The 27,490-nt window shown below is 42.5% G+C and overlaps 1 protein-coding gene across 1 annotated transcript; it reads left to right on the top strand.

The window, feature by feature from the left end:
• The first annotated feature begins 4,076 nt into the window (after positions 1-4,076).
• On the top strand, positions 4,077-8,087 carry LOC125352305 (cystatin 10-like). The gene is made up of 3 exons (XM_048347406.1): positions 4,077-4,359; positions 6,827-6,940; positions 7,770-8,087. Exons 1-3 carry the CDS (start codon positions 4,126-4,128, stop codon positions 7,851-7,853), a joined length of 432 nt encoding a protein of 143 aa, XP_048203363.1. The 5' UTR covers positions 4,077-4,125; the 3' UTR covers positions 7,854-8,087.
• Positions 8,088-27,490: the final 19,403 nt, after the last annotated feature.

Below are 27,490 nucleotides of genomic sequence, written 5' to 3'. Positions count from 1 at the left end.
TCTGGCATCTGGCCAGCAGAGCTGTCTTTCCATGTGAATCTTCCTTAGAGTTTGGAGACTCTATTCTAAAGAACTGGCTGCCAGACATAGCATAGTACTACTCTATCATTCTTTGTTTACAAAGTATTTGAAGAATCTCCTCAGGTTCAAGGACATTAATCCTCTGCAAGGTAGCAGAGTCAGAGTCCCTCCCTACCTAAACCTCCTAACAATGGTCTTAGTTTGAGTTTCTCTAGAAGGTGATGCTAAGGAAGGACTATGAGTTCAAAGTCATCTCTGGAAATGCCAGGAAGGACGTGAGACAGCGGAGAGAAGGAACCCAGGGAAAAGTATATTGTTGTTATGGAATGAGAGAGTAAAAGAGGCAGGATAATCTCAGGAAGGAACTCAGGGACAATGTGTAACAAAAATGAATCACACTAACAGAGAGAACCCGGGATTATCTACTGCTGTTTGTAGGTCTGACCTCTCAATCACTCCTGACCTGCCTTGCCCTGCCCTGTGTGTTCAGAGATTTGGGAAGATCATCAGGTGAAAAAATTTCAGGCTTTGAACTGGAGACCATGAAGCCCCTTAGCTCTTGGCTGGGGCATAGCAAGGAGCCACTGAATATAGCTGCATTCTGGGTAACCAGCATTCTCCTATGTCTTCCTTCCATCCCTCTGTGACTCAGTATTCCTCTGTTTGTTGTTGTTGTTTTTTTTTTTTGCCACATTTAGGGTTGCAAATTCCCACTTCAAACCCAAGCTAGCTTAAGGTAAAAAATAGGGATTCATACTATAGAAATGTGAGAGATAGAGAGAGGATTCACGGGCAGTTACATCCAGGAACCCATTGCTGTCAGACCTTTCACCTTTTTCTGGTCTTATTTCTGATTTTCTTTGCCTTTTAGTATCACACTCAGACTTGTTTCTCCACAATATAGAAATATGATAGAGGCCCTTTCCTGGGCCCACATCAGCCCAGTCTAAGTATTGTCATGTAAAAGGAATTTTAAGTTCAATTTTAAAAATTCTGTGAATGAACTTAGATTGGCCAGTGTAGTTCATTTGCTGACCTTGGAATCAATTAGAGTGGATCTGAGGACTGGGGTGTGAGGAGGAGGCATTATGTCCATTATTCTCCTAGAAACCCTGATGCTGCAAGGGAGTGGAGGCGCCATTGGACCCCTTCAATACCCTCAGATTATTCTAAAGAAACATGCTGTCTTCCAGAGCAAATAGAAGACTAAAATTTCCGAGAGAAAACACAGGTTTGAGAAGCTGCTCTGTTCATTACTATGGCATAGGTTATCAAGTATACTTTATTTTTCACCTTCTCCAGGTGGAAAGGCAAGATGGCATTCCTGCTAGACTGGCAAGTCACTTCTAAGTGCAAAATTTTAGTCTCTGCCTTTGACTTCATGCACCAGGGAGACTCACTGACAACTTTTCTAGTTTACAAGTCCTTCCTTCTTTGCTCACTGGGACAAAGGGAACCTGGCTATCCCAAGTTTAGATCCTCTTTCCTAGGACATTTGGATTTTGAAGCCAAGTAAGATGGAAAGAATCATTAGAATCACCATTCATTTTAACTAAGTCTTTCTACTTCCTGTAAACAAAGTCCTAAGGAGATCCAGTTTACTAGAGAGAAATAATTGTTCATCCAGTTTCTAGGATTGGCTTTCTTCAGTGAAGAGGCTGCTGGGAATTTGAGGAAACATGTAGAAAAGTTGAAAAACAAAAGTCATCTGGGTTGGAGGAAACTAGTAAGGAGGACCAGACAATCTTCAGGTCAGTGGCCAGTGCTCATCATTCAGACCCCAATCTACTTGAATCCCCAACAACATATATATGTGTATGTGTGTATGTATATTATATATGTATATATATATAGAGAGAGAATCTATATACAGATTGATTATATATATATAATCTTCCTACCTAAGACTCAACAATCTCTAACGTTCTATCTCAATAACCATAAATAATCAAATGCTCTGTTTTTAACCAACACCTCCCTTTGTACAATGTAACTGGTCCCTGGGTCACTAGGATTTTGATCTTTGGAAGCAACTCTCTTCTCTTCATCTAAAAAGCAAATCCACATGGAGCCAGTGATGAAAATGAAGCTCTAGCCTATAGATGGCTCTGCATCTCTGAAAAGGAGAAGCATTTTACTTACCCCTTTTGTATTCTTCCAAATGGTTTTGAGCCTGTGTGACCCAGGACGGGTGGACAAGGAATCCACTCAGTCAGTGAGTGTTCCCCAGGCCTTGTGAGACTGGTGGAGATGTTTGCTGTGGAATAGAGTTCCTTGGGCTTCCATGTGGGTGCTCATATTCTGAGCCACCTTCTTACCTAGTCTACAGGTCCAGGCTGGGTAATGAGAATGCCTTGCTTTATATAGGGACCTGCAGTTTGAGAAGGAGGTGCTAAGAGGCCAGTTTGACTGAAGCCCCTTATTCTGCTAAGATGTGGTCTGGAGGCTTTGACCTTAAGCCAGTGCTTTTAGAGCACTGGATACATAGGCTGTCAGACAGATGCCTCATGGGAAATCAGGCACCCCAGTGGTCATTCCACAGGGGAGTAAGGACTATCCTCACTGGAGCTTCTCAGTGGAACCTCCTGGCTAGAACCCAGATTCTTTGCTGACAGAAGCTCTTTTTCTGCTTCCTTCCTTCCATGATGCTATTTGTGGGCTGCTCCCTCTCTTGAGTGAGCAAGACAAGGATGCAAAGAGAAGTGGACACTTTAAGGTTTGGTGGCCCTCTTTTTTTGTCTGGTACTGGGGCTTGAACTCAGAGCCTGGTGCTCTTGCTCGGCTCTTTAGCTCAAGACTGGTGCTCTACTGCTTGAGCCATACCTCCACTTTGGCTTTTTGCTGATTAACTGGAAATAAGAGTCCTTTGGATTTGTCTGTCTGGGATGCTTGCAAACCAAGATTCTCAGATCTCAGCCTCTTGGGTAGCTAAGATTATAGGCATGATCCACCAGCTCGATGCTATGAGGGGATTTTTAATTGCGCTCATTCTCTCTCTCTCTCTCTCTCTGTCTCTGTCTCTCACTTTCAGTGGAACACCTATAATTCCCTGATTATAATGACTTATCACCCCTCCCTCAGCATATACCCTGAAGCTGTGCTGTCCTGTGGAAAACACCACACAACCAGCCTTGAAATGAGACCAGTCCAAATGGACATCAGTCTGAAATGTGACATACACACGATTCTGAAGACTCAGTATGTGTACACAAAGGATATTAATAGTCTCAATAATTCTTCCTGTTTGTTGAGGTAGCACTTGACATATTAGGTTAAATCACACATTAAAATGGTTTCACCTTCTTACCTTTTTAGTGTAATTTTTAAAAAATTACACATGGGTTTGAGTCACATCTCTACTGAGTCCTTACTGCATTGCTAAGTTCAGGCTCAGTCCCTGTGCATTACACATCTGTCCCCTGGGAAGTCTTTGAAAGGATTTTTACCTGAACAGTAGAGAGTGGTGGTAATGAATCCCGAACAAAGAGGTTTTCTTGTGTTTTTTTTTTCTTCTTTAAAAATTTTCCCAAATAAAAGATTAATTCACTTAACGTTTGGCAAGAAGTTCCCTAAACAAGCAGTAAGGATGGTTTCTTTTTCCAAGCTTCTCTGGAAATGCACCCCATGTAGTGCACTGATTCTCAGACCAGGTGCTGCTGACCTCCCCAAACCCCAGGGAGCCCAGCTTCATCTTCCCTCTTTCCTGGAGAAATAGGTAGTCATAGACTCTTCAGGGCTGGAGAGAGGGAACACATTTATGGAATGCAGGAAAACCCAAGATTAGGAGTGCTCAGGAGAGCCAGGGCATGTAGGGAGGGGCTGAGCTGGGGGGAGGGGAGAAAGGAGAGGTCAAAGAGGAGGAGCCACGAGAAGGGGAGAGGAAGGCCCAAATTAGAGGAGAAAGGAGGACTTGGAAAGGACTGGAGTGGGGATGGGGTGCAACCAGAAAAAGGAGGAGCCTGGAGTGGGGTAGGGAGGCCAGGGGTTGGCGGTCCTAGCCGGATAAAAGCCACAGAAGCAGGCAGTGCTTGCTTCTCTGGGTTGGGTCTTCTGCTTCCTGCGGCAGCTCCAGCACTAGCCCCAGTCCTGGGTCTTAGCCCAGTCATGGCAAGAACCCTACGCCTCCTGCTGGGCACCTTGGCTATAGCCTTGTCCTTGAACCTGGCAGCCTGCTCTCACACTAAGGACAAGCAGAAAGCCCTGGGTGGCGTGGAGGCAGCTGATGCCAGTGATAAGGAGGTGCAGCAGATGGTGGACTTCTCACTCAGAGTTTACAATGAGGAGAACAATGACCTGTACTACAGCCGGGCAGTGAAGGTGCTAAGCGCCAGGCAGCAGGTATGTGCCAGCCTCTGGGGCCTTATGCCTCCTCTGGAACCTTGTCCTGATCTGATCCAGCCCCTGCTCCTCACTTCCCTCCCTCCACCCTCACTTCCTGCCCTGAGTCACCCTCTCTGGAGTCCCTCCAGGCAACACTAGGCTTGCATTGTGGATCTTGGTCTGAGGTGATTTTTACTGCTTGGGCCAGGACATGAGCACACCTGTGCTCCATGCCCTCCATAATTGTCCAGAGCCCTGGGACTCTTTGAAGGCGTGGCCCAGAGAATGTCCCCACTAGTTTGGGTAGAACAAGGTGGGCGTGTGGCCCTTTAGTCCTGCTTCCAGAAAGCCTGTAGGCTTTCTGAGCCCAGTGTGAGCTATTAATTAACCAGCCAGAAGAGAAAGAAGGGATCTCACTGAGCTGCCTTCACTAAATGATGTCTTAGCATGATTTCCCCCCCCCCCAACCTTTTGTTGTGACACACTTAGATTCACAGAACCCCTGTACATCCTCTGCCCCATCCCCCTGGGTGAATGTTTGCCTCTGTTTAATGTTCCTCTGTGCTTCCCCCACACATGTCTGTTGGGGGCTGTGGGTTTGCATGCATGTATTTCTCTGAATTTCTGAAAGCAGGCATTTCAGTGTTAATTTCTTGAAAACAAGAGCATTGTCTACATATCGACAATTCCATGCTGAGCATCAGGAATTGACACTGCCACACACAATTCTCTCACCCCTACAGACTCACTGGACTTGATGGGGGTAAGTGGCTATGCAGTCAGGCAGGGGCTGCACTCACTGTCCAGCTCCTTCGCTGCCTACTGTGTGGAACACCCCTGCTGTCTTCAGGATCTTGGCCTTTGGAAGAGTCTGGCCAGTTGTAGAGCATGGACCCCATGTACAAGGGGGGGTCCCAGGACATGATACTGCCTAGGGTCATTGTGACCATCTTAGTGTGCGTATGTGAAATCCCAGGACACACTTTCTCAGAATGTGTCTCCATCCTTCAGCAACACATGACTTGTAAACTGCCACTTAGTCAACCTGCTTCCTTCCTGTCCTGAAACACCTTGCTTCCTCTGCACAACAGCCCATGAGGCTTCCCATGGAGCAGCTTAGAAGGGCTAGTGTCCCCTATAGGGTACTGTGGCCAGCAGCCCAGGGAACTTGAATACTTGCTGTGGTAGATGACCACACTGGGTCTTGCCTCTGTTGGCCAGTGTGAAGTTAGCCTTGGACAGAGAAGGAGAGCAGTCTGCTGGGTCCCGAGGGAGCATGTAGGGATGCTGGGCCCCAGGCTTGACCCTGAGGGGAACTAGAATTTGAACCAGACAGCCTGAGTCCCACAGCAAAGCAGCACATAGTCACCAGCAACAAAGATGTTGACACAACAGTGACTAGAGCTCATGTCTGCCTCCTGTTCAAAATTCAGAAGAGTGAAGGCCAGCCCATTTCTCCTGCTGAAGCAGTACCCGCCATTGTTCCCTGGGACATTAATGGGCTTCCCATGAACCATGGTCCTCACTGGCTTGTGCATCACTCACGTGTGACACTAATTTGGAGGACGTTATAGGCCACTGGGTCTGTGAGAGCTGTTTTACATATGGGTTTTACACTGTTTTACACTGGGTCTGTGAGAGCTGTTTTACGATGCCAAAGGGAGCATAGGCTTTGCTCCTCGTTCTCCAGGGCAAGGTCTGGAGTGCAGTCCCCTGCCCCTCATCCTGAGCTTAGCCATATCTCTGATGAGTTGAGTCTGGGTTTCCCTGTGCCAGGAAAATGGTTAAATTCTATTCTTTAATTACAGGAAGACACACAGGTATGTGACATACTTGAGAAATACATATTTCCATCAATAGTCACATCAAATAAAGGGACATTTGGGGGGCAGTCTTCCCTGTTGGCCTGAACTCCCCCTTGTGTGTGAAGCACCCCACTTCCTGCTGTGGAATATGGGAGCAGTAAGTCTGGGATGAGTAGAGGAGAGAGATCCTGTGTACGCTATGTGCTGGACATTGGAGTTTAGCTGAAGTTTAATCACCAGACCTTTCTAGAATGGACCAGTATCTCTACCTCTTGAGTCACAGGCAGCAGAATTTAGTGACTCATGTTGTGGCTCAGAGCCTTGGCTCAGACCAGCACTGGGCTCCTAGAAAACAGAGCTGTTTATTTACCTTCTCCATGCCTGTCTTCTGAGTTGTCCTTCCTTCTCCTGAATCCAGTGAAGGGTTGTTAGTCCCCAGCTTCTGCCTTCTGTTTTCCTGATAACTAACTGGTCAGAGTTGCTCAGAAGATAAGCAGTTGGGATAGAGCCTGCAGCCAGCCCTTCAGAAGTGATGGCTGTATGGCTTTGTGGATGATGGTTCTGACAGCTCAGGAATGCGGCCGTGAATCCTGGGCAGACACATCAACTCCATGTAACATAACTGCATGCATGTGACATTGACCAGGGTGTTTACGTGAACCCTGTTCTTTCCACTACAGGTTGTGAATGGAATGATGTACTACCTGCAAATACAAGTGGGCCGGACCACATGTACCAAGTCCCAGTCCTACTTGGCTGACTGTCCTTTCCGTGAGCAGCCGGCTCAGCAGAAGGTGTGTGCCTGATGTGGGCCTCAGTGGAAAACTGTGTGCTTGTGTGTGTGTGTTTTTTTATGTGACGGACATATATATACACGTGTCTGAGTGTGTGGACATGTGTGCATACATGTGGGTATGTCGGAAGTGAACATGTATGTGCATGTGAGGGGAGGGGAGGGTTCATGAATAGACAGACATGGAAGCCTTCCTTGCCTGGTACTGCCTGCTGGACTGGGACTGGAGGAGAGAGTGGCAGGGATGGTTGCTGGGGAGGGAGAAGATGCCCTGTTTAATCTCAGCCTTGGTCATCCATACTAGAGGCACATACTGGAGGCCTGTGAGTGGGTGCTGCCCCTTTTCCTGGGCAGTCTGGTTGTTGTTGACTCATGGCTCTGGGGAGAGCTAAACTCCCACATGCAGGGGTGTTTCCTACCCCTTACTTCTTGACTCTGTATCCCTATTGGCCTTGGGCCAGGTGCTGGATAGATCGGTGTCTGCAGAAGTGATAACCTGCAGGACTTCTCTTTCAGCCTTCAGAGCTCGGGGGCAGTGAACCTCCATCCACTGCCTGCCCTTTGGGCCCCTAGAAGCCTTGCATAGTTATACCTTATAGGTCTGTGTGGGGGCAGGAGGAACCCAGGAACCCGGGGAGGTGGGGTGTGACACAGGCCCCCTGGTGGACTTGAAGCAATGGGAGAGGTGGTGAGGAGACATTGCAGAATTGGGCTGAGTTTCCTGAGAGTCTCACTTTCATCGTTCCACACTCCCACTCTGGCATCTCATGGCTGAACAGCTCCCCTTTCCACTGGAACCCACACTGACTGCCCTTCTCTCTTCTCTGCAGAAAGAAATCTGCTCCTTTGTGGTCTACACTGTACCCTGGTTGCATGAAATCTCCATGGAAGATTACAGCTGTCACAGTGCCTAAGGGTTGTCCCAGGCTGGGCCATGCTGACCACCTTTTACTTACAGCGACCCCCACCCCCACCCCACTGTCTTGCAGTGCATCTACCCCTAGCCAGCCCCAGAGGACAACTTCCCCTCCTGGAGGCTGGTCCAAGCAGCTTGAACATTCACATGGATCTTCCCCTGTAAATTTCTTGTTGCTTTTCAAATATGCATGCATGGTATACACGGTTGCTCCTGCCTTGCTCAATAAAACAGTGCCATTAGCTCTGTGTGCTGTCTCAGGATGTGAGGGAGGCGGGACTTAAGCAGATGGAGAGACCCAGAGCGCATGCTCATCAGGGCAAGTGCTCTCTGCGGCCTTTGGGATATCTGGGTCTCAGGATACATAAGAGACAAAAAGGAGCTGGGAATCCAAGCATGATGCTGACAAGGGAGAAGAGGGCTCTGGGTGCTGTCCTGGAAGCTTGGCGGATGCTGTGTGTGTGTGTGTGTGTGTGTGTGTGTGTGTGTGTACACGCTCCAGTCCTAGGGCTTGAACTCAGGGCCTGGACATTATTCCTGAGCTTTTTTGCTCTAGCACTCTACTATTTGACTTCTGGCTTTACTTGTTTATTTTTCATGGCTAATTGAAGCTAAATGTCTCACAGACTTTGCTGTCCAGGCTGGCTTTGAACCATCATTCTCGGATCAGAGCCTTCTGAGTAGCTAGGATCATAGATGTGAGTCATGGGCCATTTAAAAAAGAAGGCAGGCCTGGATGGTACCCATTTCTCCCTCCCTCACAGGCACAGAAGTGACCAATTTCAGGGCCTACCTTTCACTCTTCAGATTCCCGAGTCTAGGTCCCTGATTCCCTTCAGGCCCCAAGGATTCTTCCTGGGGTCCTTGCTTGCACTCCCATCCTGTCTGATTTCCCACTGCAGGAGCCCAGGGAAAGACCGGAAGAACCACCATTAGTGACTAAACTGTTGGCAGAAGGAGTAAGAGTATGCCAGCCTTGCTGTGTCTGCGCATTTGCTCCCAAGCATTCCCTCTGCTATCTGCAAGAGAGGCTAGCATGCCATCCACTGAAATGAAACAGTTTGGAGAAGTGATCTGGATTAACTTGACAAAACTGGGCTGAAAGGAGCTTGGAGAAGTTAGTTCTTTCAATCCCTTCCTTTTCTTCCTTTTCTTTTTTTTGGCCAGTCCTGGGCCTTGGACTCAGGGCCTGAGCACTGTCCCTGGCTTCTTCCTGCTCAAGGCTAGCACTCTGCCACCTGAGCCACAGCTCCCCTTCTGGCCGTTTTCCATATATGTGGTGCTGGGGAATCGAACCGAGAGCTTCATGTGTAGGAGGCAAGCACTCTTGCCACTAGGCCATATTCCCAGCCCAATCCCTTCCTTTTCATCCTTCTTTCTCTTTCTCCCTTCTCAGTGTCTCTCGCCTTTCCTCATGGCTGTCTTTCTCTTTCCTGCCTCCCTCCTTTCTTTCCTTCCTTCCTTCCTTCCCTCCATCTTCCTTTCTTTCTTTCTTTCCTTCCTTCTTTTTAAAATTTCTTTCTTTCTTTCCTCCCTCCCTCCCTTCTCCTCCCTTTCTTCCTTCCTTTCCTCCCTCCTTCCCTCCTTCCTTCCTTCTTTCTCTCTTTCTTATTTCTTTCCTTCTTCCCTCCCACCTTTCCTCCCTTTTCCTATATTCCTTCCTTCTTGCCTTCCTTCTTTTCTTCCTTTCCTTCCTTCCTTCCTTCCTTCCTTCCTTCCTTCCTTCCTTCCTTCCTTCCTTCCTTCCTTCCTTCCTTCCTTCCCTCCCTCCCTCCCTCCCTCCCACCTTCTCTCCCTTTTCCTTCCTTCCTCTTTCTTTCTTTCTTTCTTTCTTTCTTTCTTTCTTTCTTTCTTTCTTTCTTTCTTTCTTTCTTTTCTTTCTTCCTTTCTTCCTTTCTTCCTTTCTTTCTTTGCCTTCCTCTTTCAATTTTGCTTTCTCTTTGTCTGATTGTCTCTCTCTCTCTCTTTTTCTTCCTGTCTTCCCTCCCTCCTCTGGGGTTGAAGCAGGACTTACAAGTTCATTCGTCTCTGCCTCCTGTGGACCAGCATGCATTTAGATGACCCATCTTCTTCTCTATGGAAGCACATTACAGTGGTTACAGTAATATGTACCATTTTAAAGAAGATGGATAGGACCTTTCTGAGTATCAGCAGCCAAGGAACATTTCTTCCTCTTTTCCTAGGATACGTGTTTCTTCTGCTGCTCAGGAGCATCAACTCACAGCTATATGGGTCTCAAAAGCACATCTGTGCTTCTCTAATTTGTTAAACATGACAAATCTATAAACATGACTTTGGTCTCATATGATGTCTGGATTGTTGCCATCTACTCTTTAGATTGACTGTTGTTATCATGCTCTGGAATCTCACCTAAAAAAGAGAGAGGATGCCACTCAGGACAGCCCAATGATGATACTCTGGGCTCTAGTGGTTTTGCTTCACTATTCTTGACTATGGGAATGTGTCAAAATACTCCGAGGATAGGATATTTTTATTGTTCACATAGATCAGTGTGACTCATGAATCATATCAACAAGTGTTTACAAATAGCATTCAGAAAGGAAGAAATAAAGTCAATTATTTACAATCTTTTGTAAAAAAAAATCATACCCCCCTTCCCTCCCCCAAAAAACAATGATAAAGCAGAACTAACTGGCACAATGTCAGGAATTGAAGAATTGAATTAGGACTGTTATCATGCCACATTTCTGAGTCCAAAAAAGTTGGAGAAGTAAGAATGCCAAGGACAGCTCAGCTTCTTTGAAGTTGTTTACATTCATCCAACTTTCTTTCTGAAAAAAACAAAAAACAAAAAACAAAAAACAACCTTCATATTTCAGTGGCATATTCAAAAGAAATAACAACCTATTGGCAATGGCTATAGCTTTTCATACAGCATGGGTTTCTCTCTGTGAGAGGCTTCCTGAGGCCTGCTGCTCAACTAGGCTCACAAAAGTCTGCACCTTGACAGGGTAGGGCAGGGGCAGCTGTAGGGAAAGGAGCAGGTAGAAAACTCACTCTTGTCTCTGGAAAATGCCAGTCGGGCATTCCTGGCCCTGTTGCCTTAACAGCACAAAGGCACTCTTTGTAGGATGTAGGCCCCACCACACTGACCACATCAGATGTATTCAAGGCAGGAAAGGGGCTGAATAAAAACATGCTCCTGGGGCTTTACCCTTTGTGTTGACCTGCATCAAAAAGCTAGTTTTGAAAATAGAATTCATACTTCAGAAACCTTGCTTCTAGCAAAGATGGCAACAGTGACACTTTAATCTCAGAGCATGTCTAGAGAACCAAAGGGCTGGGGACAGGAGTGTGGGTCTTGTCATTGTTTGGCCTGCTCTGCCCCAGGCTTTATTATGGCAGGCCCTCACTTTAGTACAGTGCCCAGTGCCTCAGACAATGCTCACCTAGCACAGTTTAAGTCCTAACCAGTCCTACCTTTGGCAGAGGACAGAAGGCCATCTGGGGAAGTTTGCCCTGCAAAGAGCAGTTATGAATCTTGCAAAATAGTGAGACCAGGAATTAACTGTCAAAACAACATTGGCTGTGGGTGTGGGAAAACATGAGACAAAGAGATTTGTACATTTTTACAGTTCAAAAATGTGCAGCCATGTCATAAGAGCATCATTTATTTACTAAACAGAGACTTTCACCTATGTCAAATTTATGTGTGATATGAAGGTGAAGTATATACACAATATACATATATACATATATCACATGTTATATTAACACACATTATATCACATACATATTATATCATTACATATGCATACATACATAGTTATATACATACATACCCAGACTTGTATATGTGTATGTATCATATGTATATATCTACCTATAGGAAGAGATAAAAGGTATATCTTTTATGTCACTTTATTGGCTGAATTTAGGGACTTCTCCCACTGACTATGATCATAAGGGATGTGCTTGGATAAGGGTTTTTCTGGAAGCATTATTCTCTGGCTTCTGTACTTCTGAAGCTGCAGTTACCCCTGTAAACTTTCCACAGTGGAAAAAGTTCCCATAGCCATGTATGAGACATGGTAATTTTAACAAATAAAAGCCCAGAGTTGGATGGATTTACTGCTGAATTCTACTAGAACTTTTAAGAAGAACTCACACCAATCTCCCCAAACTACTCCACAAAATAAGTAGTGAAGGCACACTTCAAATTCATTCTACAAAGCTAGCATATCACTTTGATACCGAAACTTAATAAGGATACGCCATCTAAAAAGAACACTGTAGGCTAATTAGTGTAATAAGTATGGACATAAAATTCTCAACAAAAATACTTGCAAACAATTCAATGACACATTAAAAAGATCACACGCTGTGATTAAGTTGGCCTCATCCTTGGAATACAAAGATGGGCCAACTTATCCAAATTAATAAACATAAGGCATCGAAATAAAATGGGGGCCCATATTCACATAACTTTCTCAAAACATTTGGAAAAGCCTTTGGCACAATCTAGTGTTCCTTCAGGACAAAATTCCAGAAGAAATGAAGACTAGAAACTTCAAATATCAACATAAGGCTATGTTATGGTAGTTCTACAGCCAAAATTATAGTGAATGAGAGAAACCTGAAATATTTCCTCTTAATTCAGTAACTATTTGCCTACTTTGATCACTCATTTAACATAGTGCTTGAAATCTTAGTCTTAACAACAAGGAATGTCACATAAATGAAAGAGATCCAAACAGGAAAGGAAAAAGCTAAAATATTTATTTTTTTCAGATATGGTCCTACACTTAGAAGATCTGAAAGACCCCACTAGAAAACTTTTAGATCTGATCCCTACTTCTAGCGAATTAACAGGATATAACACAAACACAAAAACCTGCAGTGTTTCCATATACTAATAAAGAATATTCTAAGAAAGAAATCAGGAAAACAATCCCTTCTATAGGATGCTTAGCAAGTGCAACAGTGGCTTATAAGTGATTTTCCCTACCTGGACCTCACTTCCTCTATGTGTGAGGCATTGCTTTAGCAACCAAGTTCCCAGGGGTGGGGGTGCTGAATAAGCCTCCATTGCAGTTTCTGGAACCATGAACCAAACCCAACTATTCCCCATTATGAGTTGATTCCCTCCAATATTTTGCCACATTGATGGACAGCTAACCACCCCACTTCTGTCAAATAAAACTGTGAGAAGTTTAAGACTGGAGCATGGATATAGGGCTAAGTCTATCCATTTGGTAATTAGCCCAACCCAGATACAGTTGGGAAGAAATGAGAAGGGAAGAGGCTCAATTGAAGTATACAACAGTCTGAGGAGGATAGACAAGAGAGGGAAATCATTTAAATAATAACAGCACAAATAAAGCCAAGTGTGTACAATGTGTGCCTCGTCAGGACTGTGATGACCTAGTATCCACACTGATATTCACACTGGCTCATGGGAGGTATATGGCTTCTAGAAAAGCAGGGTCCATGGATGCTCCTGTATATGGTGGCTTGCTAATATCCTCTGACTAGAACTGAGAATTATGAGTATGCCAAGTTCAGAAGGCGATAGTCTAAAAATGTGTAGACAAAACAGAAAAACTCTATAGTCTTAGGGAAATCACATTCTTATATTTACTTTACCTTCTAACATATTTTTATTTTCTTTTGCTGTTGCTTTGTCCTTCCTATTAGTAAAAACACACTTAGAATAATTGTCTCTAACTGTAAAATATGTTACTCAGTAATGAGAGAGGGAGAGAGAGAGTGTGTGTGTAACAAAGATATAAATGTGGCCATTTGGAAAAAGCCATAATTTGAAAATGTATAAGTAGTGACTTTGCCTGGAAACTAAGTATTCCTCGATTTTGATCAGAGTTTATAAATTTGGAAAACCAAAATTGTAACTAAGAAACATGTCACATTTTATGACTGTGTTCTCAGTGGCAAAGTCTCTTGATATTATAATAAGTAAGAGGTAATATTCATCTTCTTACAGCACAATATTGATTTTTTAAATCTTCTATGGATTTTAAGGGCTTGCATTATTTTTATTCATCATAATCTCTTAGGATTTAATTTCATGCACAAATATCTACTGGTAATTTACAATGTGTCAGTGATATTAAACACGTAAAAGAAAGCTTAAGGTTATGCCTTTTCCCTTAAAGAAGTTCAATATTAATTGGGGAAAAATTCATAAACAAAATCTAGCAATTAAGACAAGTGTGGTCAAACATGCCTATAATCCCAGGTACTCAGGAGCTAGAGACAGAAGGATCAAAGTTAGTGACACTGTGTCTCAAAGCAAGATACAAACAAAAGGCTGTGATGGGGTTAGGGGTATAGTTCAACTCATTGAGTGGTTGTCTAGCATGCAGATAGCCCTGGGTTCAGTTTCTAGTACTACAAAAGCCTAGAAATTATGTTTGGTTCAAGCAACTGGATTCCAGATCCTTCCCTCCCTGGCTCTTGCACACCTACACAAGCTGCTTTTGGCTGTGGCCCAGCCCTCATCGTCCAAGTGTAGCAAACATTCAAAAAAGCCATGAGAGTTAATATCTGTGATCTGGGCACTATTCCTTAGCTTTTTCACTCATAACTAGTGCTCTACCACTTGAGTAACACCACTACTTCCAACTTCTGGCTGGCTAATCAGAGATAATAGTCTCATGGGTTTTTCTGACTGTAATGACTTGGAACCATGATTCTTAGATATCAGCCTCCTGAGTAGCTAGGATTACAGGCACAAGCCACCAGTGCCAGGCTCACTTATTTCTCTATTCATCCATATGTTCATTCATCTCCTTTACCCTTGTACTTCCCTCTCTTTCTCAACCCATACATCTGTTTATTCATTCATTTTTTCTCTTATTCCATTCATCATGTTATCTACACACTTTCCTTTTCTTTCCCCCTCTTCTCCAACCATATAATCACCATATAATCATCATGCATATCTCCATCCACATCTTTCTAGTTACAGACATTGATCAATACTACCTATGCCTATCTGAATATAAGTATACAAAATGTTTGCATGTAGATATGTAAAGGCAGCATGAAAGTAGAGTGCTGAAATTAGACTGACTAGATTCAAATCCTGGCGTAGTTTCCTATCAGCTTTGTGAGTTCTGGAGAAATCACTTAACTATTTGGACTTCAGTTTCCACCATCTTTAGTATAGAGAAATCTATAATATCTCCTCTTTATGTATTATTATCAATATATTTGGACTTGATAGCTGTAAAATCATAGATAATGATGCTAGATCCATCAATGTGGTTAGATGTGCTAAAATATTAATTTAAAAATCAGATCCTGAGATGTACAAGGTCATGATACAATGACAACTTACCTATTTCAATCATCTGTCCTTCAGCTGCTCACAGCTTGTGAGCTCATATTTTTCTGGCTGCCAATTCATAGAGGAACTTGTGCCTGGCTTGGGGAAAGAATGCAGCCAAGGCTGAGTCAAATCCTGTGACATTTGCACACAGATCTACCTGGGGATTTCTAGCAGCTAAAAGTCTGAGTCTACCAGCCAAGATCTAGGTCCTCAGTCCTCTGAGATAAGGTCTAACAACCCACCATTCCTCTTCCCAATATTCTAAATCTGCTGGCTCTATAAACTGTACATCAGTGCCCACATTAAACACAGATGAAGTTTTCTGTGTGCATGCTAATAGTCCCGACTTCTAATCTCACAAGGCACCACTGTGATATTTCTTGCTGAGGAATTTGCCTATTAATGTATCTGTGTTTAGGTTTCCTTTCTTCCTTAGGAATGGAAAGCCACTAAAGGAAATAGTTTCTAAAAGGATTTATTGCATAATTGCTGAGGAAATGATATATAAGAAGGCAGTTTTTTTATGTCAAACCATCAAAAAAGTCAGAAATAAAGTTGTGGCTCAAGTTAGCCTTAAGTACAAGATCTCCAATATCCAGATCCTGAGTTCAAGCCCCAATACTGGCACATACCAAAATGCCTATAGATATTATATATAGATATAGATATATAGAGAGATATCTATCTATCTATATCATTCTAGAGAAGGCAAAACTATAAATACAGAGGGTTTCAGTCTAGTTGAGATGCTGAGGTGATGAAGGTTTCAGGAGATGCTTGAGGTACTGCTCTGTGTACCTGGGAGGATGTGGGTATGGAAGGGAAAGGTACTGCCCAAGGATCTAGGAGGACAGATGCAGAGCAGTGGATACTTGGGCTTTCAAGGTTTTATTTTATTGTGTCAGTTGGCTGGGGCTACCTTTATGGTTCTGTCTCTAATCCATAGGTGAGCCTGGGGTGTTATCAATCCAATGGATGGTCAACATTAGGTTTCTGAGGTATAATTTATACAAAGTAACTAACATTCACCCCATTTTGTGTACAGTCCTGTAAGTTCTTACATAATGTTGATAGAGAGCACCTTACCCACCCAGAGAGCTTCCCTCTCTCTTCTTTTTCAGCTCATCTCACTGTTATCCCAGGCTGCCATCCACAAATCTGACTTCTGTCTTTACAGCTTTGCCTTCTATAGAATGTCATTTTTGTGTGTGTATGCGCCAGAATTTGGACTTGAACTTGAACTCAGGATGCTGACCCTGAGATTTTGTGTTCAAGGCTGGCTTGAGATACAGCTTTATTTCTGGCTTTTTGGTGATTAAAGACAAGAGTCTCAAGAGACTTTATTACCTGGGCTTCAAACTGAGACCATCAGCTCTCAGCCTTCTGAGTAACTAAGATTACAGGTATAACCTACCACTGCCCAGCTATTGCATAGGCATTTTAAACCAAGTCTCTTGATAAGTAGTGTACAGTGACTATCATATTTCTCTTAAAATATCCCTTGGCACAGAAATGTGGGGGTTCTCCAACTCCAGCTTATTGGCTGACACAGCTCACCAAATACCATTTCCTTCTTCTCAACACACCTACTGAGCTCAGATTCTAGCAGTATCTTGTAATAACCAGCTCATTTTTTATATTTTGCTTTCCCTCTCAGTAACTTAGTTTTCTGATTGTGAGGTGAGCATTTCAGAATAACTGCCTTTAGAAGTCGGCAATCAAATAAAATATTAAATTATACAGTAAGCCAAACAACAACAACAACAAATACACAGTCCTTGGAATCTTAGAAAATAAAACAACATGAAGTTACTTCATCTGAAACATTTCTTCAGAGGAATGGAATGCAACAAGCTTGACAGGTTTCTTCAATTACATGTACCTTAAATTCTGTTGTGCAAATTGGGCCATAGAAATGTGTCTCTTTCCTAGGACTGTTCTTATGAGATTAAGCAAAACATGGTCTATGTAATATCCTCTTAGCACTATATGTTCATTATATGTATTGGGCTCCTAGGTTACAGGCCTGTCTGGTGGTTCCAACATGCCATGTCTAACCATTCACCCCTGAAAAAGAAAATGGTAGCTTGAATATTTACATTTAATATAATTACTGATTAAGTGAGACTTGTATCCTTCACTTTGCTTTATTTTTTTATGTGTGTCGCATTTGTTTTTCTCTTTCTCATCTAGTAATGTTTTCTTTTCCATTAAGTAGGTTTTTTAGGGTACCATTTCAATTCTCTTCTCAGTTTGCTATGATATAAGTTATTTTTATTATCAAAGAGCCTGGAAACTATAATTAACATCTAACTTTATAGCACTTCAGCTTAACTCAATACCTATGCAAATTAACTAATATATTAAACTTTGCCCCTTATTCCATTTCCTCTCTCTTACTTCATGCTAGTATCACAGAAATCATATATTTATATAGAATAAGTCCATTAATACAGTTTTATAATTGTTATTTTGTGTGGTTCTATTTTTTAATCAGAGGAAAATGTGTTACAAGCAAAATTTTGTGCTGCCTTTAAAATAATCTATTTTTGCCTTTCCCAGTGTCCTTTGTTTCTTCCATATGCCATTTAATTTCAACATAAAGATTGTTTTCTAGTATTTCTTGTGAGTCTGCTGGTGATATATCTCTCTGTTTTAAAATAAATCTAGGTATGTCAATTTCTTACTCATTTTTGAAAAATAGCTTTCCTGTATGTAGAAGTCATGATAGACTGATTCTTTTTCCCCTTTGAGTACTTTGGAAAAAATGTCATTTTACTGGCATCTAGCATCTAGCTTTCATGGTTTGCATTGTGAACTCAGCTATTAATCCTAATGAAGATTCCCTACACATGATGAATCATTTCTCTTTTTTTCTGCCTTCAAGATTCGCTGTCTTTGAACAATCTGATTTTTTTCTATGATTTTTCCTGCTGATCTGTGGTCTCAGTGTACATTGCACAGTGGCCTCCTGTGGTTGTTGGTTACTGGATGTGAGAGTGGGGCTGGGGCTGGGGCTGGGAGTGTGGTGGGAAAGGAGATGCTGTGAGGGATCTCCATGGAACCATTTAAATAAAGATGGAATCAGATAGCAATGGTAGCAACATGCTGTCATGTGTTCAGGTCACCCAAAAGGCCAGCCAGGGAATTTTTTTTATAGCTTCATTGTATTCAAACCAGCTTTTTAAATAATATTAAAAAATAATTTTTAGCCAGGCATCAGTGTTCACACCTCTAATCCTAGCTACTCAGGAGGCTGAGATATGAGGATCACAGTTTGAAGCCACCCCCAGGCAGAAAAGTCCATGAGACTCTTATCTCCAGTAAACTACTCAGAAAAAGCCTGAAGTAGTGCTGTAACTCAATACTAGCTTTGAGCACAGAGAGGCTCAGAGACAGTGCCCGTGCTCTGAGCTCAAACCCAGAACTGGAAAACACACACACACACACACACACACACACACACACACACCTACATACCTATATATCTATATTTATATATCTACATCTATATACACCATTTTTTTAAATGTTGAAAACCAAGAGAAATAATTCTCTTTGAATTATCGAAAGGGTAAAGAACAGTATTTTTAGCAATAATGTATGGCTATTGTGATTTTGCCATTTGAAAAAGGACTGTTGAAACAATTCCTACAAATTGTTCATCTCCCAAGCATAGGTGAGTTCTAAGGAGAAGAGAAGATGGGGGCAACAGTATCTGCCATTGAGGAAGGCTTCTCTGTGAAGTTTCTTTCTTTTCACTTAGATTTGTTTCCAAAAGCCCTTAAAATGCTTTTAGTTCATTGGGTCTGGGTCACTTCACTTAGTATGATTTTTTTCTAAGTCATTCCATGTCCTTATGAATGGGGGAGTGTTGTTCCTTCTGGTGGAGGCGTAGAATTCCACTGTGTATATGTACCACATTTTCCTGAATCACTCGCCTACTGAGGGGCAGCTTGGTTGGTTCCATGTTTTAGCAATGATGAGTTGTGCTGCGATGCACATAGTTGTGCTGGTGGCCTTAGTGTGGTCTTGCTTGTAATCTTTTGGGTAGAAACCCAAAAGTGTGGCTGCTGGCTCATAAGGGACCTCTATGTTTAGCCTTCTTAGGAACCTCCACACTATTTTCCAGAGGGGTTGAACAAGTTTGCATTCCCACCAACAATGTAGTAGGGCTCCTTTTTGGCCATATCCTCTCCAGCATTTGTTCTTATTGGATTTCCTGATAATAGGCACTCTTAGTGGGGTGAGGTAGAATCTCAATGTTGTTTTCATTTGCATTTCTTTTATGGGCAGTGATGTAGAGCCCTTTTTCATGTCACTCTTGGCCATTTTCATTTACTCTTCAGAGAAGTCTCTTTTTAGGTCTTTAGCCCATTTGTTGAGAGGGCTGTTGGTTCTTTGATTATTTGTTTTGGAGGAATTTAACTTTTTGAGTTCTGTGTATATTTTAGATATTAGGCTTTTGTCCGTTGTATAGCTGGCAGCTCTATTCCTAGTTTTACCTGAAGTACCATGGCAAATAAAAATTATAGAAGTATATCAACTAGTGGATTGGGAAGTAGTTTGAGGTCACACAGAATCCCACTGGTGGCAGATCCTTTCCTTCTAATTTTCCAGGTAGTAACTCAGCATCATTGAGCTCTGGCACTGAGTGCTCATTTATTTTCACCAGCAGGAACTAGCAAATGCTTTGACATTTTCCTAAAGATACATTTCAGTCAAATAGTGTTTCACTAAGAACCTACCTTGATTTCCATGCTTACTTTGACCTCAACATCTACAGGTAGATACCCAATTTTCCCAGGGCCATTTGTCAAAACGACTATCTTTTCTCCAGTATATTCTTGGCTCCATTGTCAAAAAATCAGTTGGCTGTAAGTGTGTGGTTTTATTTTTGGATGTTTTATGCCGATGAATACACTCTTGCTCAGGTCAGTTGAAAGGACTGTTAATCTGCCTTCTTGGCTTTGCATTCCTCTAATCCTTAAACATGTAAGTGGGGCCACTATAGGTGTGGAGAGCTATTATCATGAACACCTTTGACCACTTATTGTTCCTTCACTATGTGTGAAGGAACAGAAATATGTGTGTATAGTCTGTGGCTCCAAGAGCTTGAGAGCCACTGGTCTGAACAAAGAAGTGTTAATGAGAAATTATTCATCAGATACTTGTTAAGAATGACAAAGAAGACTTAATTGAAAACTAAAACAATGACAGTAAAGGATGGAAATTGACACTGGTTGTAGCAAAGACAGCTGGGGATTCATGTCAATGAACAGAGTGTGGGGATGGGTAACTGGAAAATTACCAAAAAAAAAAAAAAGTCCACATATTAATGGTTGACTTAGCAGAAGCAGATCAAGAATTAAGATATTAAGTAGGTGGGGGGGGGGCGGAGGATCTTGGTCAGATATCAAGGAAGGGTGAAAGATGCTTGATACGATACTTAAGAGAATTCTTTGCTGAAATGGAAACTTTGTTGAGAAAGGACTCACAGGCATTGGCAGAAACCTGGTCCATGGAGTTTGTGAAAGGAGATAAGGAGGTGAGAATTGAACAAGGCTATCAGAAGTTTGATAAATGAGCATCTTTACAACAATTTTTAATCCCAAATTTAAGAAACTACAGAAAAATATAAGTTAATACTGTAAAAAATTAGATAAAAATTAAGTTTAGCTGTGCTTCAGTGGCTCATACTTATAATCCAGTGGCTGAGATCTGAGAATTGCTGTTCAAAGCTAACCCCAGCAGAAAAGATTGTAAGACTCTTATCTCCAATTAATCATCAAAAAGCCAGAAGTGGCCTAGCATGCATGAAGCCCTGTGTTCTATTCCTCAGTATCACATAAACAGAAAAGGCCAGAAGTGGTGCTATGGCTCAAGAGGTAGAGTGCTAGCCGTGAGCAAAAAGAAGCCAGGGACAGTGCTCAGGCCCTGAGTTCAAGCCCCAGAACTGGCAAAAAATAAAGCCAGAAGTGGAGCTGTGGCCCACATTGGCAGAGTATCAGCCTTGTGCCAACAAAGTTAAGGGATAGCACCCAGGCTTTCAATTCATGCCAGTAATGGCATGCACACACAAAATAAGAGTAAGTTTAATTTACTGTACAACAAAGAATAATAAAAACCACATTTGCTTAAGATAAATCTCTCTGAGACTGATGGAAGATGTGGTTAAATCCATCTAGTGACAGGTTTATTAAAATTCTAGACAAAGTTAGTAAATTAGCAAATAAGAAGGGGACTTGAAGCTGTTGAGAAATCAATCTTCAATTTCAAATGGAGATGATACCAGTTGATATGCTCTATCAAATGAGACTAACTCCCCAGATATTTTCTATGCAGCTATAACTGTATCTTTTCAAGAGTGGTTTGAACAATAAGGTAGAAATTGCATTATGAAATTTTTAGGTAGAAGCCATTTGGCCGTGATGATTGATACTTTGGAGAATTGTGCTGGATTTTACAGTGCACCAGTGAAAGAGCAATGTGGGGTCCAAATCAAGAGAAATGACACATAATAGGGTTTGGAATAGAGGTTGGCCCTTGGGAGGGAACAATAAATCCCCAAATAATATTTGGCAATGAGTTTGTTGGGCACACACACACACACACACACACACACACACACACACACACATACATACACATATGGATCTGAAGGAGGTCACATCAGGTCATTAGCATCTCTAGGGGAGGTTGCAGGAAATCATATTTACCAACTTTGAATTTTTCTTGGACTTGATTTTACCCAGAGATACTCTCACTCACACCAAAAGAGAAATTGGTCTACCCCCTTAGTTGTACATTTCTCTAACCCTTTAACACATATATGGGGTCCTCTTTGTGTGAGTGTTTGGCTTGTCCTTGTCTCTGGCCTAGGAGGGGCCAACCTTGGCTCTATCATTGCTTCAAGTGGTAGGATTGGCTCATAAGGGAGGATGAGAAGGAAACTGGACTGAATAGAGAAGAGTGAAGCCAGGCCTAAGCTGATCCTGTAGGAAGGTTTGGGGTTAGAATGGTCCTCTAGAGCACACCTGGCCTGGACTTAAGCACCCAGTCTCTCTATAGACTCGTATCATTGAGTCCTTGCAGGTGGATGACCTTGCAGGCCTCACAACTTCATAACACCGTGTCATTGATTTTGGGCCATTCCTGAAGGCTCTGGCTCCAAGGAATGGTTAATACCTTTTGTGGGGGATTTCTGGTGGCAACTTATGGTGTCTACCATAGCATTCAAATCCATCCACGGTGGAGACCAAGCTGAGGTCGTCCTTTTTTTTTTTTTTTAAATTTTTATTATCAAACTGATGTACAGAGAGGTTACAGTTTCATACGTTAGGCATTGGATACATTTCTTGTACTGTGTGTTACCTTGCCCCTCATACCCCCTCCCTCCACCCCGTTCCCTTTCCCCCCCTGAGGTGTTCAGTTCACTTTCACCAAACAGTTTTGCAAGAATTCCTTTTGTAGTTGTTTGTCTTTTTTTACCCTGTGTCTCTCAATTTTGGTATTCCCTTTCAATTTCCTACTTCTAATACACGGTTTCCAATAAACTCAGAAAAGATTACAGAGATAGTGTAGGTACAACCACTGGAAGGTGATACAAGAACATCATCAATAATAGGAGCTACAGATACACATGGGATGTTGAAAGTAGTTACAACTGTGAAATAACAATTGTTTCCATAACATGGAGTTCATTTCACTTAGCATTTTCTTATGTGATCATAAGGGTAGAGCTATTGGGCTCTTGTGATCCTCTGCTATGACTTGCCTAAACCTGTGCTAATTATTCCCAATAAGGGAGACCATAGAGTCCATGTTTCTTTGGGTCTGGCTCACTTCACTTAGTATAATTTTTTCCAAGTCCTTCCATTTCCTTACAAATGGGGCAATGTCATTCTTTCTGATGGAGGCATAAAATTCCATTGTGTATATGTACCACATTTTCCTGATGCATTCGTCTACGGAGGGGCATCTGGGTTGGTTCCAGATTCTAGCTATGACAAATTGCGCTGCAATGAACATTGTTGTGCTGGTGGCTTTACTGTGATTTTGTTTGTGGTTTTTTGGATAGACACCCAAAAGTGGGGTTGCTGGGTCACAGGGAAGTTCTACATTTAGCCTTCTGAGGAAACTCCATACTGCTTGCCAGAGTGGCTGAACCAGTTTACATTCCCACCAACAATGAAGTAGGGTTCCCTTTTGGCCACATCCACTGAACAACTGTTATTGTTAGTTTTCTTGATATATGACATTCTTACTGGGGTGAGATGGAATCTCAATGTTGTTTTGATTTGCATTTCTTTTATGGCTAGTGATGTAGAGCACTTTTTCATATGTCTCTTGGCCATTCTCATTTCCTCATCAGAGAAGTCCTTTTTAAGTCTTTAGCCCACTTGATGAGGGGGCTATTGGTTCTTTGCGGTTTTGTTTTGTAAGAAGGTAATTTTTTTAGTTCTGCATATATTTTAGAGATGAGGCCTTTGTCCGTTGAATGGCCGGTAAAGATCTTCTCCCAGTCTGTGGGCTTTCTGTTTATCTTGCGAGCTATGTCCTTTGCCGTGCAGAAGCTCTGCAGTTTGATGCAGTCCCATTTGTCCAACCTTTCTTTGATTTGTAGCCTTTCTGGGTCATTGTTAAGGAAGTTCCGTCCTGTGCCAAGGAGCCCAGGTGTTTCTCCTACTTCTTCCTTTAGTGTTTTCAGGGTGTCTGTTTTGATTTCGAGGTCTTTAATCCATTTGTAATTGATTTTGGTGCAGGGTGATATATAAGGATCTAGTTTTAGTTTGTTGCATGTGTTGAGCCAGTTTTGCCAGCACCATTTGTTAAAGAGGCTATCTTTCTTCCAAACTATTGTTTTAGCTCCTTTATCAAAGATTAAGTAGGCGTAGTTCTGTGGGTTCATTTCTGGGTCTTCAATTCTGTTCCATTGGTCTTCAGGCCTGTTCCTGTGCCAATACCAAGCTGTTTTTATTACTATAGCTTTATAATACAGCTTGAAGTTGGGTATTGTAATTCCTCCAGCACTGTTCTTTCTGCTTAGGAGTGTTTTTGCTATTCTAGGTCTTTTATTGTTCCATATGAATTTCTGGATTGCTTCCTCTATTTCATTAAAAAATGGTGTTGAGATATTAATGGGTATTGCATTGAATTTGTAGATAGCCTTTGGCAATATTGCCATTTTGATTATATTAATCCTCCCAATCCAGGAGCATGGGAGGTTTTTCCATTTCCTTAGTTCTGACTTAATTTCATTTTTCAAGGTTTTAAAGTTCTCCTCAAAGAGATCTTTCACTTCTTTGGTTAAGGTTATTCCTAGGTATTTTATGTTTTGGGGGGCTATTGCAAAAAGAGTTGCTTTCCTTATTTCTGCCTCAGTCTTCGGGTTGTTGGCATAGAGAAAGGCCATTGATTTTTGAGGGTTTATTTTATATCCTGCAACTTGGCCAAAGTTTTGGATCAGCTCTAGTAGCTTGGGAGTAGAGTCTATGGGATTCTTTAGGTATAGGATCATGTCATCTGCGAAGAGAGAAAGTTTAACTTCATCTTTTCCTATTTGGATCCCCTTTATATTTTCTTCTTGCCTGATTGCTCTGGCTAGGAATTCTAGTACTATGTTGAAGAGCAGGGGAGAGAGTGGACATCCCTGCCTTGTTCCTGATTTTAAAGGGAATGGCTTTAGTTTTTCACCATTTAGAGTTATGCTTGCTGTTGGTTTGTCATAAACTGCCTTGATTATATTCAGGAATGTTCCCTGGAATCCCAGTTTTTCCAGGGCTTTTAGCATAAATGGGTGCTGGATTTTATTGAATGCTTTTTCTGCATCCAGAGATAAAACTATGTGTTTTTTTTACCTTGCTCCGGTTGATGTGGTGGATTACATTAATTGACTTGCGTATATTAAACCAACTTTGCATCCCTGGGATGAATCCAGTTTGATCGTGGTGTATGATTTTTTTGATGACCTGTTGAAGTCGATTGGCCAGAATTTTGTTGAGAATTTTTGTGTCTATGTTCATCAGGGAAATCGGTCTATAGTCCTCTTTCCGTGATGAGTCCCTGCCTGGTTTTGGGATGAGGGTTATACTGGCTTCATAGAATGTGTCTGGTAGTGAACGTTCTCTTTCAATTTCATTGAAGAGTTTGAGAAATATTGGTGTGAGTTCTGTTTTGAAAGCCTTGTAGAATTCTGCAGTGAATCCGTCTGGACCTTTCTCTGAGATTTCAGGTCGTCCGTGCTCAGCCGCGGTCTGGAGGATTTCTCCCTGGTCTACGCTGTGTGCTTTAGCTTCGGGGAGTGCAGGTTGTTGTGCCAGGTGCTGTGCCGTCACCGGCACTGGCGTGGCGGTGGGACGCCACCTGGAGCTCAAATCTGTGTTTTCAGACGAGCAAAGTCGATTTTTCCTTCCTGGCCAGAATCCCTGTACTGTTAGAACTTACTCTGGCTGTCTTTCTAGGAGTAAAAGTTTCTATGGGGTGAGAAAACTGCAATGTCGGAGGGAGCTCAGCTAGTGCTCTGCAGCTCCTCCGCTGTCTTCCCGGAAGTCCTGAGGTCGTCCTTCTTCTCCAAATGCCCACAACATGTATTGTTTGTTTCAACTTTTCTGGCTGATTTCTCAGTGTGAATTGGTCTAGGTTTCCTCTCTTAGTTGATTGTTTCTCTCACATGGGGCTATGTCCCTTTGGAGAATGAGGCTGTCATTGTCAGCTATGAATTCTGTTCATCTGCACAGACCTGGCAGGACATAGATTCTTCTTCATAAAATATCCCCTTTGCATTTGTCTTCTTGACACTCTCACTTCCAGTACTGAGGGCAGCTATGGGTCTTGGGGGGAAGTTAGAGCATCATTACAACTGCCTGGACAGGATGTGCACAGACATCTCTGTGAGGCAGATGACAGCTTGGCTATGAGGAAAGATACCTGCTGAAATATTGCTGGCTTCTTGCTATGATTCCTTCCTTTGGAGAACACTTTATCAGTATCTGTGAAATGCCTGTGTACCAGGGGAAAGGTGTGATTAATAGTCACACGAAGCCAAAACAATGAACACCTCGCCACCTATCTTTAGGTTAGAAGAAGATAAAGCACTCTGAGCCTTCTTGGTGAAGGAGTGAGGTTCCAGGTGCAGCTTGATCATGTTGCATTGTGACAGGTGCTGACAGGCAAGCTCTAGCTGGTTCCTGTGCCCCACAATGCACTGTCACTCCATCTTTATCCAGCCTGGCTACACTACACATGTCTAAGGTGGCTGATATGTACATTCAGGTCAGGGCTCCAAGCAGCCATATGGCAAAGGCTTTTGCAGGTATACTAAGGCCTATGTATGACTTAATTTAAATGAAGACACAAATTTCTTCATCACCCTGCTAGTTCTGCCTCTGCCCTCTTCTACTACCAAGCATGCACATCTACACACAAAAGTCTCTCCCTTGAACGAACATGCAAGATAGCAAGATTGGAAGTGTGAAGCATCACACAAATTTCTGACTTACAGTGACTCACAGGTGGAGGAGAGACTTCTCCTTCTTTCTGTATTTGGGGATGATCAGTGTTATAGGGACCCCACTGCCCCAGCTGGCCCCAAGAACCAGTGTTCACTTTGACTGTATTCCCCCTTGCCCTTCCCATGCCCTGGCTGCAGGGAGCCATGTGCAAGAGACACAGTGATTCAAAGGTTTCTAGCTTGCAGCCCATTCAATTATAGAAAATGCTCTGCCATTGGCTCAATTAAACAGAGCTTTCTATTAATGCAGTCTTCTGCTTAGCAACCACATAAGGATAATTGATGTTTAAATGATAACCCTAAAGACTAGGAAACTCTGAAGTGCTTCCTGAATTATCAAAGACAGATTAATATTCTTATAATTTCCCTGAAATTCATTTTTATGGAATAGTACAGAGACTGGAGAACAAAGACAAGTCAAAAGAAATGTGTAGGATGCAAACACAGTGGGGATCATTACCTTCAGAGAGTTAGAATTAAAGAAGAGGCTTAGGAAAAGTTCTCTTGCAATTTTACAGATGAGAACCTGAAGCCTACCATTGGCCCAGAAAATAATGTCATGCTTGGAATTCTTGGTCCCATCTGGTCTCATGTATTATCTAATTCAGTACCAAAGGCAAAATTTGCCCTCCAGCGATTATCTCTCCTCTCAGTGTCTGCCCCACTGGCTAACCTATTGCTTTCACCATGTGAGTGACACTGGACATTGTGGTAAAATACTCGGGCCAGGAGCTAAGATACTTTGCTCCCTAGCTGTGAGATGTGGGAAGATTTCTTTGACTTGGTTGGATCTCACAGTTATTGGAAAATG

Source organism: Perognathus longimembris, chromosome 6 (genome assembly GCF_023159225.1).
Source record: "Perognathus longimembris pacificus isolate PPM17 chromosome 6, ASM2315922v1, whole genome shotgun sequence".
Taxonomy (NCBI): Eukaryota; Metazoa; Chordata; class Mammalia; order Rodentia; family Heteromyidae; genus Perognathus; species Perognathus longimembris.
The sequence above is the reverse complement of the archived record's forward strand: the minus strand, read 5'-3'. Positions and strand labels throughout refer to the sequence as shown.

What these genes read in the sequence shown, in the direction of transcription:
- LOC125352305 (XM_048347406.1), top strand. Translation starts at nt 4,126, where the DNA reads ATGGCAAGAACCCTACGCCTCCTGCTGGGCACCTTGGCTATAGCCTTG. An exon ending in TGCTAAGCGCCAGGCAGCAG is followed by an intron (nt 4,360 to 6,826) that starts GTATGTGCCAGC and finishes TTTCCACTACAG; the next exon opens with GTTGTGAATGGAATGATGTA. An exon ending in AGCAGCCGGCTCAGCAGAAG is followed by an intron (nt 6,941 to 7,769) that starts GTGTGTGCCTGA and finishes TCTTCTCTGCAG; the next exon opens with AAAGAAATCTGCTCCTTTGT.